The 18,042-nt window shown below is 34.7% G+C and overlaps 1 protein-coding gene and 1 pseudogene across 2 annotated transcripts in view; both read right to left on the bottom strand.

Annotated features, from left to right (window-relative positions):
* Window positions 1-815: 815 nt before the first annotated feature.
* The window catches only part of LOC149805313 (zinc transporter 6-A-like), a 68,966-nt gene continuing 51,739 nt past the window's right edge, over window positions 816-18,042 (bottom strand). For both annotated transcript variants that reach the window (XM_089949224.1, XM_089949225.1), the window contains 3 exons: window positions 16,510-16,612; window positions 8,814-8,930; window positions 816-2,721 (listed from right to left, as the gene is read on the bottom strand). In XM_089949224.1, the coding sequence (XP_089805350.1) occupies window positions 2,314-2,721; window positions 8,814-8,930; window positions 16,510-16,612 (628 nt within the window). In that variant the 3' untranslated portion in view covers window positions 816-2,313. The remainder of the gene's footprint in view (window positions 2,722-8,813; window positions 8,931-16,509; window positions 16,613-18,042) is intronic.
* On the bottom strand, window positions 8,942-16,204 carry LOC149805314 (uncharacterized; annotated as a pseudogene).

Here is an 18,042-nt window from a genome sequence, read left to right as displayed (position 1 = left end):
ATTTTCTTTTAACAAATTTGACAACTTTAATTGAAAGTAAAATTAAGCTGGCAGTGAACATTTCTTAAACACTGGGTGAAAGATTGTGAAGGTATAGCAGTTTGAATTAGTACTTGTTATATGGTGAAATTGGCCAAGGTGTCAGATGATTGGGAAACCACACTGCTTTATAGCCAGTCAAGCTTAGCATTTTGCATGTTCAACACACATAGCCCTCCTTGGCTATTGTTACGTAAGAAAACACAAATAATCCACTTTGGATATTGTTACATTATAAAACACACGTAGCTCATCGTTAGTGTGTGCAGCAATGCACTGGGTTTTTGAATAAACTGTGACTGACTGACATCTGGTGGTACACAAGTTTGGGGGATTTGATTTAGTGTACAAAAATAGAAAATGTTTGTACATTCAAAATAACCTGACCAAACATCTGATGCAACAATTATACTGCAGTGCAGGTGGGCAATTAACATTCATTTTGCTCTGAAATGCTATAGATTGTAAAAAAAAAAGTGTTATGATAACATTCAAATTGCTTTGAAATGCTGCAGTTTGTATAAAAATGTTCCAACAACAAACCTTTGTAATAGTTGTCAAGGTTACTAATTTTCCCAGATGGCTACAGAATTTTACATCAAATAATGTTTTTAAGCTACTCCATATTTTTCTCCATTGTAAAAAAAACGAAAGAATGATTTACCAACAAAAGTCAGATTACTGATTATTTTTGGCTTCTACTGGAATTTTATTGGTGGAACCCAGACAAACTCAGTGCTTGTGTAAGGATTCCATGAATAACTGAAACAAAAAGAAACTCATCTTCCATTTTAATTTACACAAATGAACATCAATAACTGAAATTTACACAAATGAACATCAATAACTGAAATTATACAAATGAACATAAATAAGTGAAATTATAAAAATGAACACCAATAACTGACATGTACATAAATGAACACCAATAACTGGCATGTACATAAATGAACACCAATAACAGAAATTTACACAACAACTGAAATTTACACAAATAAACATCAATCACAGAAATCCGAATGAAAGGATCCTTCATGTGAGAGCCTCCATTCATATATATATATATATATATATATATATATATATATATATATATATATATATATATCAAGTCTAATAAAGCCACGAGTGATTAAAATTATACATGTTCCAGGAAAATATGTGCTTACCAATTTGTATGGGAAATTAGATTTAGACAATCTGGAATAAAATTTCAGGATTTCTGTAGGATTTTTAAACAAATTGACATTCTGTACTTTTATATTAGAACTAGGACCCATTTTCTGCCCCTGTTAATGACCCAAAATGTTTGAGCCATTTTAAGCCACTGTTAATTACCCAATTTTTTTTAGAACTGTATATTTCACTCCTTCAACAGCATTGATATTGCAGATCTGCAAAACATCAAATGCAGAATTGGTTTGACTACTGACATATTGAGAATAAACAAATGTTTTAAGTTCATACTTCTTTCAACTAAAACTCTGACCAGTTAATTTAAAACTTGCTTAGACATTTACTAAAAACTATCACACTCAATTAACTGTGTGTACTTTAACTCAAATTAATGATGTTTAAACCTGTTGAATTTCAAAATTCAAATTTAAATTATAATAATCAATACATTAAATGTTACCCAAGCTTTGACAAATTTCATTTAAAATATTACTCCCCCAACAAACCATGCATCTTACACCATTCATCAATGTAATGATGTCATGTTGCCCCCATCTTGAAGCAATTACTGAGTGTTCAATGTCATGTTATCCCTGTCTTAAAGCAAATTATTGAGTATTCAGTGTCATGTTATACCTGTTTTAAAGCAATTACTGAGTGTTCAATCTTATGTTATCCCTGTATTAAAGCAATTACTGAGTGTTCAATGTCATGTTATCCCTGTCTTAAAACATACTGAGTGTTCAATGTGATGTTATCTCTATCTTAAAGCAATTACTGAGTGTTCAGTGTCATGTTATCCCTTTTTTAAAGCAATTACTGAGCATTCAATGTTATGTTATCCCTGTCTTAAAGCAATTATTGAGTGTTCAACATCATGTTATCCCATCTTAAAACAATTACTGAGTGTTCAATGTCATGTTATCCTTGTCTTAAAGCAATTAATGAGTGTTCAATGTCATGTTATCCCTGTCTTAAAGCAATTTATTGAGTGTTCATTTGGATCTATATAATGCAAACACAGCTTTGATGATCAGATGTTGATGAAAGATATGACCTAAATCTATGTGCAAAAAAAATACATTCAACAGTTTGTGGCTAATCATGAGAATGTGGCAAGTGACTGTGATGATGGTGACTATGTCCTGAACCACTGGTCTTTAAATCTGAGGGCCCCAAATGTGATGTTGATTGATAATCAGGATACTGGAATGGAGAGGATATTAAAAGTGGCTTGAAAGCTCCCACTCCTCCTGTGGGGTTCTGTAGAGTGTCCTGCACAGGGGAGTGTCCCAGGGGAGGCGAAATGGCCCCTGTCCCTGGGGAGTAGTAACTTTGGGTGAATGCTGGGGAGCTCATCTTGCTATAGCTGGAGGCTCTGGTCCAGTCATCCTTGAAAATCTGAATGGTCAATATGGGAACAAGGTTGGACAGTCTGTTGTGGACATGGGCAAGAACAAGTTGTTCATCAGCATCTCGTCTCACTCGTACTTGAAGAGAACCAGCCTGTTAAAAAGAAAAGCTTTGATTCAGTCTACAGTACATGTATGTGACACTTTCAGTAGGCAGTCTTGGAGGGTTAGCAAAAATATTCTGTGATATATAAGTCATATTTTTAATATTTTTAAACAGGAATATCCTGAATGGCATTTTACACACCTGCCCTGAAATTAAATGTCCTCTATGTAGAAACTAGTAGGGTACTTGACTGTAGATTTTTTACCAAAGGGTCTCAGTGACTTTGACCTCTGGTCAAGAATACGATTTTGAACTAAACTTACTGTGCAGAAACCATTATTTTCTTATTAGACTTATCATGACCATGACCTCTCATCTTAAGATGTGTCACACCAGAATCAACATGTTTCTTTATTTCCCTACAGCCATTTACAAAGTTTGGTCAAATAACTTAACCCTGAATAAGCATTATTCTGCACAACTTTTCTTTCAGCCATAATGATGTTTGACCCTGGACCCCAAAATCAACAGGCCTTTTGTAAACCTTGCACAACATTTTTGTGAGGGGGAGGAACCATTTGGTTTTTCTTTCATTCACACTGCCCTTGACCTCTGACACTCTGACCTCACCAATGATAGGCTTTTCCTTCACTCAGGTGCAAGCCATTGACCAAGGCTAATCTTGGTATATAATACAGAGCTCATGTTATGCAGAAACCATTTTTATTCTTTCAATTACAGTGATCTTAACCTTCAACATTTTGACATAAAACTGACAGGCTTCTTCCTTACCCAAAGTGCAAGCCATCTATGAAGTTTGGTAACTAATGATTGTGGATAATTTGAGTTATAGTGCTGAAATGAAATTGGTAGCAGATGGACAGATGGACATCAGCACAATATACATCACCATATAGCAGGGGTGTATGAATTTTTTGTATGTACACAGACCAACAATGACTATGAAATGGTTTTGGTTCACTTTTTGCAGAAATTGAGCAACTTTTGGACTGCTAAATTAAACTAATGGTGACAAAAAGGTTAATTTTTGGTGGATTTAAATCTGAAACCGAAAAGACCCAGGGAAGTTGTCATTATCTTTGTTTACAAACATGTATACTTGTAAGGACAGACAATCGACTGGGTGAAAGGAATTTCAAGGAATTCAAGATCAAACCATTTCTTACTTTTAACTGCTGTGAGCTGAAACCATCTCTGATATTCTTTAGTGATAACTATTGTTTCCAAATTAGCCGCTATGGTGGACATACTGAATGTCAGATGGGCACCATTTTATTTATGACAAAGTAAACATCACTAGAGGTCTTTTGGTCAAAACCCAATGTCATAATGATTGTCCATTCAGAGGAAGCACTGACAACAAGATTTTCACTACAGCCAACATGGCAGCCATGTTGGATGTAGGACAAGCACCAGTTTCATTTAGGACCAACTGTCTACTGGTGAAAAATCCAAGTTGAGGTAGTGTTGTGTATATTTAATTTATATTGTGTTCTTGATCTTTGTTCATGGTCGAGGGTAGAATTCTGACCAACATGAGTACTGTCACCTTGTTTTTTTAAAAAAGGTTTATGCAAATCTGAGTTCAAGACCTAGCCTTGATTATGAAAAAAGAAGATTCTGGAAGTGAATATGTTTACAGTTTAGTGTAATTTTCCATTAAGAGTTTTTTCTTCAGAAAAGCTATTGTAACATAAGTCATGTAAAGAGATTTTTGTCAACAAAGTAAGTCTTCATTCCCATTTTAAGTTCAGTCTATGGATGTATTTACTGTTGTGTTTGGATATAATTTGAGAGGATTAATTTCAATTATTCATTGGAACTACAAAATGCTAATTGACATTTTGGACAAAAACACTACTTTGGGGTTATTGAGGACTCATTCAAAGATGTTTTGGATTATATCACTGTGATACATTAAGTCTGTTGGTACATCAACCTATTCATGACTATTGGTACATCTGCATATTCTGTACTGAAATTCATTTGGAATACTCTACACTTTTGGACTTGTACAGCTTACAGAACTATTTGGGAGTTAATTCTCAATAATATAAGTTCCTTTTAAATGTTCACTTTATTTTCAGGGGAAATAAATTATTTCTTGAATTGTACAGAACTTGTTAGTTTTGCTTTTTTCTGTAACATAGTTTAAGACCACTGAGTTGTAACAATAGCCTTCCATATGGGAGTGGAGAAAACATTATTTTAATTATAGCTACCATGATGGCCATTTTAAGGGTTAGTCACTTCCATTTAGTACTAAATTGGGATAGGCTAGGTTGAAGGAAGAAAGCTCCCAGCAAGCTTTCTCACATGCTCACATAAGCTGAGAGGACATTTGAAGACAGAAGTGTGATGTAAATATTTGTAAAGGCGAGCAAATGAGACCACTTGGTCATCTGGGGCCCCACCTAAGAATGAGGTGTCTGCTCATATACAATTAAATTTTTTATGTGCAGATAAAACATCAACAGCCAGTCATTGATAGACATTCATTAAATTTAGGATTCTACTGCATCTGTACATGTTTCAATTTTAGATTTTATTTACTCTGCAAGGCTGTAGGTTGATTAAAGACCATTGGCTAGTCAAATGCTATTTAATAAGTTTCAGTTTTATGGGGTTCAATTTAGTACCAAACTGATATTTGGGATCACAAATTTCGTTTGGTTTTCAGATTATCGAGGTTTAAAAAATATGATTAGGTTTCAAGGTGATTATAGTTTACTGAGTTTTCAGCCATAAGTGGTTTCACTATTATGCACTATACTGTCACATGGTATTCAAATTCCTTCCCTGATAAATATTAAAAGACCAATGATATCCACTAGACATTGAATGACACACAGATGAAATGTGACATAAGTTCACTGAATTTATAAGAAGTACATAGAAAAGATGTGCTTTTACAATGACTGAATGAATGACTTTTAATGGCATAATCCCATTTGTGGATTCAGTGGTTGCTAGGAATCACATCCTAACATTTGTGGATTTTTTGGTTGCTAGGAATGGCATGCTAACATTTGTGGATATTTTGGTTGCTAGGAATGTCATACTAACATTTGTGAATTTTTGGTTGCTAGGAATGACATACTAGCATGTGTTGATTTTTGGTTGCTAGGAATGGCATACAATATTTGTGCATTTTTGGTTGCTAGGAATGGCATACAAGTATGTCTGGAGTTTTGGTTGCTAGGAATGGCATACTAACATGTGTGGATTTTTGGTTACTAGGAATGGCATAAAAACATTTGCAGATTTTATGGTCACTAGGAATGGCATACTAAGATTGTGGATTTTATGGTTGCTAGGAATGGCATACTAACATTTGTGGAGTTTAGGTTGCTAGCAATGGCATACTAACATTTGTGGAGTTTAGGTTGCTAGCAATGGCATACTAACATTTGTTGAGTTTTGGTTACTAGGAATGGTATACTAACATTTGTTGAGTTTTGGCTGCTAGGAAAGGCAAACAAACATTTATGGATTTTTTGGTTGCTTGGAATGGCATACTAACATTTATGGATTGTTTGGTTGCTAGGAATATGAAGACCCAATATATGATAGTCTTTCTTTGGAAACAAAATAATTTCAAAATTAGCTTATACCAGCATTTTTTCTACTTTTATTTTTTAAAAACCTCAAATTTATAAGTAAATTTAAAAAAAACAAACAACAAATTTGAGCATTTTGGAATATAACAGATGATGCAAGAGACAAACTGCAGCCAGTATGGAAAGTGACCTATTGCTGAATTATTACTCATGCTGTCAATTCAGTCATCACACCAACAACTTAGTGATAACAGCAATTATTGTTGATGTCAGCAACTCAAGTCATTCCAGTACTTTGTTACACATGCTAAAAAACTAAATCACAGTTATTACTTTGACAAACAAGATTGCTCAGGTGGCCTAGTGATTAGAGAGTCTGCCTGAGATGCAGGAGATCGTAAGTTTGAACCATAACCGAGTCATATCAAAGACCTGTAAAAGTGGTACTAGCAGCTGCCTTGCATGGCGCTCAGCATTAAGAGGTTAGTGTTAGGAATGGTCAGCCTGGTATCATGATAATGTGACTGGGTGGGACAATATGCTAAATGTCTGCAGCATGATGCTCCAGTACAAGACATCACTAAACTGCTACACGTCATGCATTGTAGTGATTTGATTGAATTTTTTTAAAAGCTATGTTAAAAATCTAAATTAAACACACACACACACACACACACACACACACACACACACACTCTAACAACTCAGTGATAACAGCATTTATTGCTCATGTCAATAACTCAAGTTGTTACGGTACTTTGTTACTCATGCTAAAAATCTCAATCACAGGAATTACTTTCACTAACAACTCAGTCAAAACATTAATTATTGCTCATGTCAACAACCCAAAGCATTACAGTACTTTTTATGCCAAAAAATTCAGTCATCACAGTAATTAATCATGCCAATGAACTAGCCACAAGTAATAAATTATCCAAACAACTCAGACATAACAGTAATTCATTATTCACAATTAATTACTCATGCCAATTCAACCACTACAGTAATTAATTACTCACGCCAATTCAAACACTACAGTATATATTTACTCATGCCAATTCAACCACTACAGTAATTAATTACTCAGGCTAATTCAACCATTAGAGTAATTAATTATTCAGGCCAATTCAACCATTACAGTAATTAATTACTCATGCCAATTCAACCACTATAGTAATTAATTACTCTGGCTAATTCAACCATTAGAGTAATTAATTACTCAGGCCAATTCAACCATTACAGTAATTAATTACTCATGCCAATTCAGCCACTACAGTAATTAATTACTCAAGCCAATTCAACCATTACAGTATTTAATTACTCAGGACAATTCAACCACTATGGTAATTAATTACTCACGCCTATTCAAACACTACAGTAATTAATTACTCATGCCAATTCAACGACTACAGTAATTAATTACTCATGACAATTCAACCATTACAGTAATTAATTACTCATGCCAATTCAACCACTACAGTAATTAATTACTCAGGCCAATTCAGCCATCACAGTAATTAATTACTCATGCCAATTCAACTACTATGGTAATTAATTACTCACGCCAATTCAATGACTACAGTAATTAATTACTCATGCCAATTCAACGACTACAGTAATTAATTACTCATGCCAATTCAATGACTACATTAATTAATTACTCAAGCCAATTCAGCCATCACAGTAATTAATTTACTAACACCAATGAGCCAGGCATTGCAGTAAATAATTCATTCATGCCAACAACTCTGCCATTATGGTAATTATTTTATTCATGCCAACATCTAAGTCACTGCAGTAATTAATTATCACAACAACTCAACCATTACAATGTGTGTGTGTGTGTAGCATGATCTTCCACCTAGTCACATTGTTCTGACACCAGTCTGACCACTCCTAACACTAACCTCATAATTGCTGAGCACCAAATGTTGTTGTTGTTGTTGTAGGGTTTAATGCCATTTTTCAGCACACAATAGGGTATACATGGCGGCCAGTATTAATGGTGGAGGAAGAACCCGGGAAAACCCCGGAAAAAACCAACAACCCACGAGAAGCTACTGGCAAGCTTTCTCACATACCCACATTGGCTGAATCCGAGACTCGAACCCATGCAGACAGAGGTGAGATGGCAGTGATCCGTAACGGAGAGCACTTTAGACCACTCAACCACTCGAGGCCCCCGAGCACCAAATGAGGCAGCTGTTTGCACCATTTGTATAAGTCTTTGGTATGATTGGCTGGAGTTCAAACCGGTGACCACCTGCATCCGAGGCAGATGTTCTAACCATTACAGTAAAATGCTGTAAAACAAACACAAACCACCACTAATTCATTTATTTTTGTGTATGTCAATATTCGTGGTTTAGTAAAAAATAACACTTTTATCTGCATTTGATTCTGTGGACATTCCTCTGAATTTTATTCTCTTAATACAACTAGACCAGGTATTTAAATTTAAGGGTCAAATAAACCACAAAATTCACAAAAATTTATAATCTATGAATAAATGCAAATCTGCAGTAACTAAAGTTTAAATTTAAGTTAAAATTTACTTACCAGTACACCAAAGGAGAGAGTCCAGAAATTCTCATTCCTGAATTCAAGCACACCATCAAGTGTTGAAGCCTCCCTAAGTAGCTTGTCCAACTGTCCTAGTATGTGTGATGGAGATGTCTGCAAAGGGAAATATACTTTAAATATATTACTTTTTCATAGGGTACCAATTTTTGTTAATTATGTAATTAATAAAAAAATTAATTCAAAATCCCACGAAGATCATTCAGTGGAAACAATGGGAACCCTTTCTCAAACCATGAATTTAATCACTGATGAAAATATAATTTGTTTCAGAACAATGAAGATGGATCAACTATGAACATAAATGAATGCACAATGAGGATGGACAAACCATGAAAATAAATGAATTCACAAGTACTCCCTTATTATCAAGCCTATATTATAACAGTTCCTATTAGAAATGAGTATCATCAAGGATACAATTCCTATCAGAAGGTGAGTATCATCATGGATACAGTTCCTATCAGAAGGTGAGCATCATCATGGATACAGTTTCTTTTTGAAGGTGAGTATCATTATGGATAGAGTGCCTATCAGAAGATGAGTATCATCATGGATACAGTTCCTATTAGAAGGTTAGTATCATCATGGATACAGTTCCTTTTTGAAGGTGAGTATCATTATGGATAGAGTGCCTATCAGAAGATGAGTATCATCATGGATACAGTTCCTTTTTGAAGGTGAGTATCATCATGGATACAGTTCCTATTAGAAGGTTAGTATCATCATGGATACAGTTCCTTTTTGAAGGTGAGTATCATCATGGATACAGTTCCTATTAGAAGGTTAGTATCATCATGGATACAGTTCCTTTTTGAAGGTGAGTATCATCATGGATACAGTTCCTTTTTGAAGGTGAGTATCATCATGGATACAATTCCTATTAGAAGGTGAGTATCATCATGGATACAGTTCCTTTTTGAAGGTGAGTATCATCATGGATACAGTTCCTATTAGAAGGTGAGTATCATCATGGATACAGTTCCTATTAGAAGGTTAGTATCATCATGGATACAGTTCCTTTTTGAAGGTGAGTATCATCATGGATACAGTTCCTATTAGAAGGTTAGTATCATCATGGATACAATTCCTATTAGAAGGTTAGTATCATCATGGATACAGTTCCTTTTTGAAGGTGAGTATCATCATGGATACAATTCCTATCAAATTCGATAGTAAGGGCACAGACTTGGTCAAGCTACAAGCATCACAACACTGTTAAATAATATGTAATTGGCATAACTCCACAAGATGTCATATCATACATATCCAGTGGATACGGTGGTCGTGCAAGTGACAAATTTACTGCAGAAAATTGTGGAATACTGAAATAGTTCTTACCAGGTGACATTGTACTGGCTTACCATGGACATGGCATGATAGTGTTGGCATGATGGGTGTGGAAGCATATATTCCATCCTTTACTCGTGGATAAAAGCAACTATCAGCCAAGGATGTGGAATATACAAGAGAAATTGCTAGTGTTCACGTACATGTCGAGCGTGTCATCGGGTGTTATAAGCAAAAATATACCATTTTACAAGGTACGATTCCTGTAGACTTTCTAATGGCTAAAGATGGTGAAGTGTGTACATTGGACAAAACTGTCAGCATCTGCTGTGGACTTACAAATATGTGTGATTCTGTTGTAAACTTTAATTGAAATAATAGGCAAAGAGTTTTCATCTTTTGTACATATAATTTATTAAGTAAAAAAAGTAAAAGCAAATAGCTGTCTTTTTAATCATTCTGTATTTTCCCTTTTTCTTTTCCCCCTTTGTACTTTTCTTTGAACTTTTCTTTTACTGTTCTTCACTAAACATTCTGAACAATACCAGTTTCCTTGTGGTACATATTTCAGTTTAACACATCCAAAATGAAACCAGATAACTGTACAATTTTCACTGTTACAAGCTACTATCTGACCATGTTACAAAAACTAAACTTCTCTCCTTGGTCGGTGCTGTTACTGCATGGTTCGGATGCTTGCTGAAATACAGATAATGTCTTCAGTGTTTCACTTAGTTCAGAATAGTATCTCCCCACAAGTTCTGGTAAAACTGCAGTTTTAAACAGTTCAACTGATTTAACTAACATCTCGTCAAACACATCTGTATCGCTTTCAATTTGCTCTGTATACAGAACATTTGTGGTCCTAACAACAAAGTCAACATAATCTTTCTCACAAACAAGCAATTGAGCCTGGACTTGATAATAGTATTGATGGTCTCTTTTCAGTTTTATCTTGTCACCAACCACATGCAAACATGTTCTCTTAACAGTTGTCTCATCAACTGATTCTTGCCTAATGCAGTATGGGCACTTGATTTCAACGCACCTTCTCCGCAGCAGTCACAGCTGACAATTCCATCAGGTGAGGTCCCCAAGTGAGGATAGTCAACAGTAAGAAACAGTCCACTTTCATGTACACAAAAGTTGTCATGAATGTCACACATTTTCCTTTTGCACTCCTACAATGCACATTTTTCATGATCACAACCCCATTTTGTTGCTGCATTTGAACATTTCTTTTTTACTTGGTAACGTATGGATCTAATAAGAGATTGTGAGGGTTCTGCTATATTAATTCTACAAAAATTCTTCATTTTTGAAGCTGTTATGCTACCAGCTCTAAATCAAAACCACAATTTTGATTCATGTTGCAATTTTGTCATATTCACAACATTTTCTGCCTCACCTGGACTAAAATAAATGTGTACGGCATCACAGACTTTTCTTAGGTCTTCATAATTTAAACCAACTGTGGAAGGGTCATACAAATCAGTCAGAACTTTTGGAAACAATTTCATCAGTAGTGTTGGTATGTAATTGTCTGAGTATGCTGACTTGACAGACAAAAGACTTGGCTTCCTGATGTTGAATGTGCATTGTAAAAGGTCAAGAGTTCACTTGGAGATGGAATTGGCACTGTTGTGTTTTTTTTTTTTTTTTCTTAACAGGTTCACAAATTCTGGCTCTGTTTATTTGGTTTCCCAACTGTGCTCTTTGAGATTTTTGCAGAAGTAAAATCAATTTCAGTAAACTGACTAGATGGCACTTGCTTTACTCCAGTTGGCAACATCCAATAAGCTTAATTCTGAGTTACTGTTTTGGATTTTTGAATCCTAACTGCTGCATCATTCCAAAAAAAAAAGTTGCAGCAACATGCAAGCATGCCTCTCCTAAGCTGGACATGCAGTTACAATGAGCTGCAATAATTTTCCCCAATTTCTCTGCTATAACCTAGGATTTTAGTGGAGATTCTCTCAGTCTGTGGGAGTGCATTACCTACAAGGAAAATATGTAATAATTAGCTGACAAAAAGAGTTTTAAAATATATAAGACACTACATTGTGTCTAATATTTCCAACTACTAATTAAAAAATCAATGATTCATGTCTGGTAGAAAATGAAATTGATTTTAAACAAGATAAAGTGCAAAATACAACTATCCATAGCATGTCATGAAATACAAAAAATATTGCGAACAAATAACTAACAAACAGTGCAAATTAAATATACATAATGGTTGGGGGGGGGGGAACTTCCAAAATTTCATAAGAGCCCTGACTTTCCTTGAAAGGGCACCAAAGCAATAGTCTGTGTCCATTTACTTAAAGAATGCATAATACAGTAAAAACTGCTATGAACTACCTCTGCTACGAGCAACCACATGTCATTTCTGACCACAATCATAATGAATGGATCGATTTTATTATATTCACAAGCTCTGTTATGAGCGACCACCCGCTGAACGTGACCAACAACCATGATGTCTTGGCAAAATATGCATTTTGACATTGCTATGAATGACTGCATTGCAAAACGAGGATAAACTCCACCGACCTATACTTAATCCCTGTAAGAATGACCACTCATACTGTTCTAAATAAAAAAGAATTAAAAACAATAGGCTGGCTACCGATGTCTGAACATTTTTAGCTATGCCTATAGTGTTTTATAGCTTCTTTCGTAATCTAGACTAATGTAAAGGGATATTATTTCCTAGTCTGGTTCCCTGCATTCATATGCTCCCTGCATTCTTCACCACTATTCGTATAGGAATGAACAATGCAGAAAGCATACAAAGCAGGGAACCAAACTAATTATGCCCACACTTAGCTTGATTTCCGGCCTTATTGTAGGACCCTGCATCTTTATGAACGACCGTATATCGAGAATAGACAGACACCACTGACCTATGTGTGACCAATTGTTACAACGACCGCTTGATTAGTAATGATTGTTCTGATCAAAACCAAACATAAAAAGAATATTTTAAAAAAAAAAAGATTGTTACTACCAGTGATAGATGCTACAGTCCGTAAACCTGGCTAATGTACATGTCACACATTACCATTGTAGTGCCAAAGTTGACAAATGGGTCGCGTATATTGTTTGTCTTTAGTCTTTATAGTTAATCTATATTGCCTGGAGTGAATAAAGTCATTTTCTATTATACCAGCAAGACAGAATCATTTGCGGGATTCGAGTGTTCAAGATTTGTGACGTTTGTTGTTTCCCCCCCCAATGTTAAGTGATTACATCCTGATCACAAAGCTGTCATCTATTCAAGCTGGTGCGACCAGGTTATACACTTTGCTTGTAGAGTTAATCCCAGTGTGTCATCTTTGAATGAAGCCGCTGACTTTTGTCTCTGAGTAAATGGTTCTGTTTCTGGATGAGATAATTGTTTCTTTTTATTTCATTAAATGTTTGATATGCAATGCACAAGTAAACATTTTTCATATTTTCCCACAGCCCAGTTAGAACCGTCTTTACGTCTGATATTAAAACTGAGCACTAATAATTTTAACACCTCGAACCTCAATAAAAATGGATGAACCTCCAAACAAAAAGAGACAATTTTTAAGTTCGGAGAAAATTATTGTAACTGAAAGAAGTGAAAAAAAGCAGACCACTCGCAAAAAAGCAGTTTAAACGTTGGTAAAACAAATTTAGGTTGTTATAAAGGAAAAAGAGTAATTCAGAAACGTTTTCATATGTAAATATGTGATCTTCAAATGTGAATGTGATTTCATGTTTAAAGACAGAAGTATATCTTGGAAACTGGTCTTTTTGTACAAACCTGCTATGAGAGACTACCTGTTTTGAGAGACCACTTTTTGTTGGCAGAAGGGGTGGTCTCTCATAACAAGTTTTACTGTATACTCAATTAATGTAAACAAAAATGAAGGAATCCATTCAATCATATAAATATAAGAAAGCATATATTATACATTATAAAATATGCTGTTTATATTGCACTCTATTATTACACATACAAATAGTGCAATCTTGCCACCTCCCCCCAATTCTAGACTTTTTCTTATATTATTATTTTACAACTTACCTTTGAACTTATGACATGAATGTTGTTAACAATTGCTGTTTTCAAGTCCTGCACCACAAACAAACTGGTTATAGGCTTCTAAACTTTTGTACGCCTTCATATCTTCCAGCATATAAAAACTTGGTGTGCACACTAGGTAATTTACGATGTCTGGGTAGCTTGTATGTGGAAGTAACTTCACATCAGGACTACATTTTTCTTTTTCCGAAGTATAAAGATCAACCTTGCCAATCAATGATATTTTTTCAATGTATCTTGACTTTGATGCACCGTCTAAAGTATCAAAATACACTACTGCATCCTGTTGTGGTTTAATGTTAGCCATGCTGCTTGTATACCATCATGGCGGCACATGCTTGTTGTTAGGTAATGCATTACATCATTGAGAACCCACTTATAGAGGAACCTACAACTGTACTAATTCAAACAATACCTCTCATTAGAAAATGTAGGCATTGTGGAAAATGACCATGATGTCACATCACATGGTTAGTATTTATCACAGGAGTCTGACGTTTAATCAATAAAGTACTATGAAATCTCCATCAGATGGAAATAGCTAATTCTGCCACGGGATGAATAACACTTTGAAATTAATTTCACAAAATCAAATGTTTAACTTGCCTTTTTATTTCAGATTGTATCATATGATAATTTTATATAAATTTCCTTAACAAAAATATCTAGTTAAAGTTGGGATAGTAGAAATGATGTTCGATGATTCATTAAACTTCCAATATTTAAGGCCAAGATGGATGCTGGATTCGGTAGTATTAAAGGATAACACAGACTCTGCTCCATGACTGGTACAAGTATTAGACCCTAACACTTATTTACTGCAGGGTAGAATCTGGTGAAATAGGCTACTTCCACCTGACGGTGTCCTGTAGAAAGACTTGTAATGGTGAAAATAAAGTTTAATTCACCAGATTAGATTCAAGCGATGGTTGTCCGAGAGATATGCATTGGTACATTACTGTATTCTGAATGGATATGTGTAGCTTTTCAGTCTTTTGGCAATTCTGAAGCTATAAAAGATGTGTGACAGAAGCTGAATCAAGTTGAGGAGGGGGTCATGATTGCACTCCTTGTGTTAATGTATAGTACTGATAAGGTGATTTCGTGTTGTTAGAGATTTCATCGTACTTTATTAATAAAATGTTAGACTCCTGTGGTATTTAAAAATAGAAACTGGGTCAGATTCTCTCTTATCCAAAATGGAAGCTGCAGACTTCATTCAGCACTGTTTAGACTTTAGATGATTAGAATTATGACTATGAATGCTTCAGTGACTTTGGATGATTAGAATTGAGATTTTATGCTTCAATGACTTTTGTATGATTAGGATTGTGACTGAATGGCTTAATAACTTTGGATGATTAGAATTAAGACAATGATTGCTTCAATGACTTTTGGATGATTAGAATTGTGAATGAATGGCTCAATGACTTTGGATGATTAGAATTATGAATATGAATGCTTCAATGACTTTTTGATGATTAGAATTGTGACTTAATGGCTCAATGACTTTGGATGATTAGAATTTTGACTGAATGGCTCAATGACTTTGGATGATTAGAATTATGACAATGAATGCTTCAATGACTTTTGGATGATTAGAATAGTGACTTAATGGCTTGATGACTTTGGATGATTAGAATTAAGACAATGAATGCTTTGATGACTTTAGATGATTAGAATTATGAATATGAATGCTTCAATTAATCCGATATAGGCACTGATATCGACATGGGTTGAAAATGGCAAATATTCCTAGATCATGAACATTGGTAAATCTGTTTGTAGCAAAAGGCAGTCTTTCCATCTGACAAAGGTATGTATTATAAATTTAATAATTGTTTTCATTTTATACTTTCAATAACCATGTTATGTTTTCAAGACAAAAATTATTTGAAATATTTCAAATCTTCATATAAGAATTTGTGCAAACATTTCCTATAAGAGACAGACCCATTATGTTGGCAAACAGTGATTTCAAGGGAGGCAAGTACAAAGGTTTGACACACAATGTGAAAAGTATCTATACAATGTTAGGGCTGTTCCATTTAAACATACATAGTACCCATGGAAGGCACTATTTTTTAAAAAAATATGCCAGGATACTCTGAGTACAGAGTTTATTTAAAAACAATACAAAATTTTAAATGGTATCTATGGTTGACTACTTCACATTAAAAGTGTCTTCCCTGGATCTCTAGTATTTTATTGGAACAGAGTTATGCAATTCCTCAGAATAGTGTTGATGGTAAGAATTTTTAGAAAAGTAATTTTTTATTTCTTACAACTTGCTTGCCCACTCACCTGCAATAAAATTTTCCCAGTGTATACTGCCATTGGAAACATTGTTCCACACGTCATTACAGCTATGCTGATGGCTGCAAATGTATCCGCTGAAAAGTTATTTCTGAAATCAAGTGAAAAGAAAACTAAAATATGTAATAACACCAATTACTTATCTTCATGATCTACAAAATATAAAGAATGGGCAAATATGAGATACCATATACAGTGAAATCCAAGTTTGCATAAAAAGTGATATTTTAATATAGTTATTTGGGTAATGATCCTTCTGGTTAGGAATCTTTAGTACTTTATGGAGGAGTTATCTCCCTTGTCACCTGATGCTCCTAATATGCCATTTAGCTGTTACATATTTCTCATGTCCACTTAGTATCGTGTCATGAAGTCATACAATGTTGGATGGTTAGATGGTTTTTAACATAACTTTGCTATTGACAATATCATCCTGAGGAAATGGTACTCAAGTGCTTTTCAAAGGATGCACCATGACAGCTGACCTGAGCTGGCCTTGACGGTTATTAAAACCCACAATCACAATTCTTGCATTAAGGGTCTGAAGATCTGTCAACTAAGTGACCATACTCCTCATTAAAGGTAAACAAGTGTGTTATATGAAGGTGTCATGAAATGTAAATATGTAATAAGTAGCCAAAATGAGTGACCACACTTCTCATTAAAGGTAAACAAGTGTGTTATATGATGGTGTCATGAAATGTAAATATGTAATAAGTAGCCAAAACGAGTGACCACACTCCTCATTAAAGGTAAACAAGTGTGTTATATGATGGTGTCATGAAATGTAAATATGTAATAAGTAGCCAAAACGAGTGACCACACTCCTCATTAAAGGTAAACAAGTGTGTTACATGATGGTGTCATGAAATGTAAATATGTAATAAGTAGCCAACATGAGTGACCACACTCCCTCATGAAAGTTAAGTGTGTTATATTACGGTGTCATGAAATGTAAATGTGTAATGTTATAAGTAGTCAAACAAGTGACCACACTCTCTCATGAAAGTGTGTTATACTGTGATATGATATGTAAGTGTGTAATGTTACAAGTAGCCATATTAGTGACTATACTCCATTGTGAACATTAGGTGTTATACCGTGATGTCATGACATTTAAGTGTGTGATGTTACAAGCATTGTGAACATTAAGTGTTATACTTAGATGTCATGACATTTAAGTGTGATGTTACAAGCAGAAAACTGAGTGACCACACTCCCTGTGATGTCATGACATTTAAGTGTGTGATGTTACAAGCAGAAAACTAAGTGACCACACTCGCTGTGATTTCATGACATTTAAGTGTATAATGTTACAAGCAGAAAACTAAGTGACCACACTCCCTGTGATGTCATGACATTTAAGTGTGTGATGTTACAAGCAGAAAACTAAGCGACCACACTCCCTGTAAGGTCATGACATTTAAGTGTACAAGCAGAAAACTGAGTGACCATACTCCCTCATGAAATGTTACACTGTGATGTCATGATATGTAATGTGTAATATATATTCATATACAA

The sequence above is a fragment of the Sinohyriopsis cumingii genome, chromosome 2 (assembly GCF_028554795.1).
Source record: "Sinohyriopsis cumingii isolate HCF-2022 chromosome 2, ASM2855479v2, whole genome shotgun sequence".
NCBI lineage: Eukaryota > Metazoa > Mollusca > Bivalvia > Unionida > Unionidae > Sinohyriopsis > Sinohyriopsis cumingii.
This window is presented reverse-complemented; position numbering and strand designations above follow the sequence as displayed.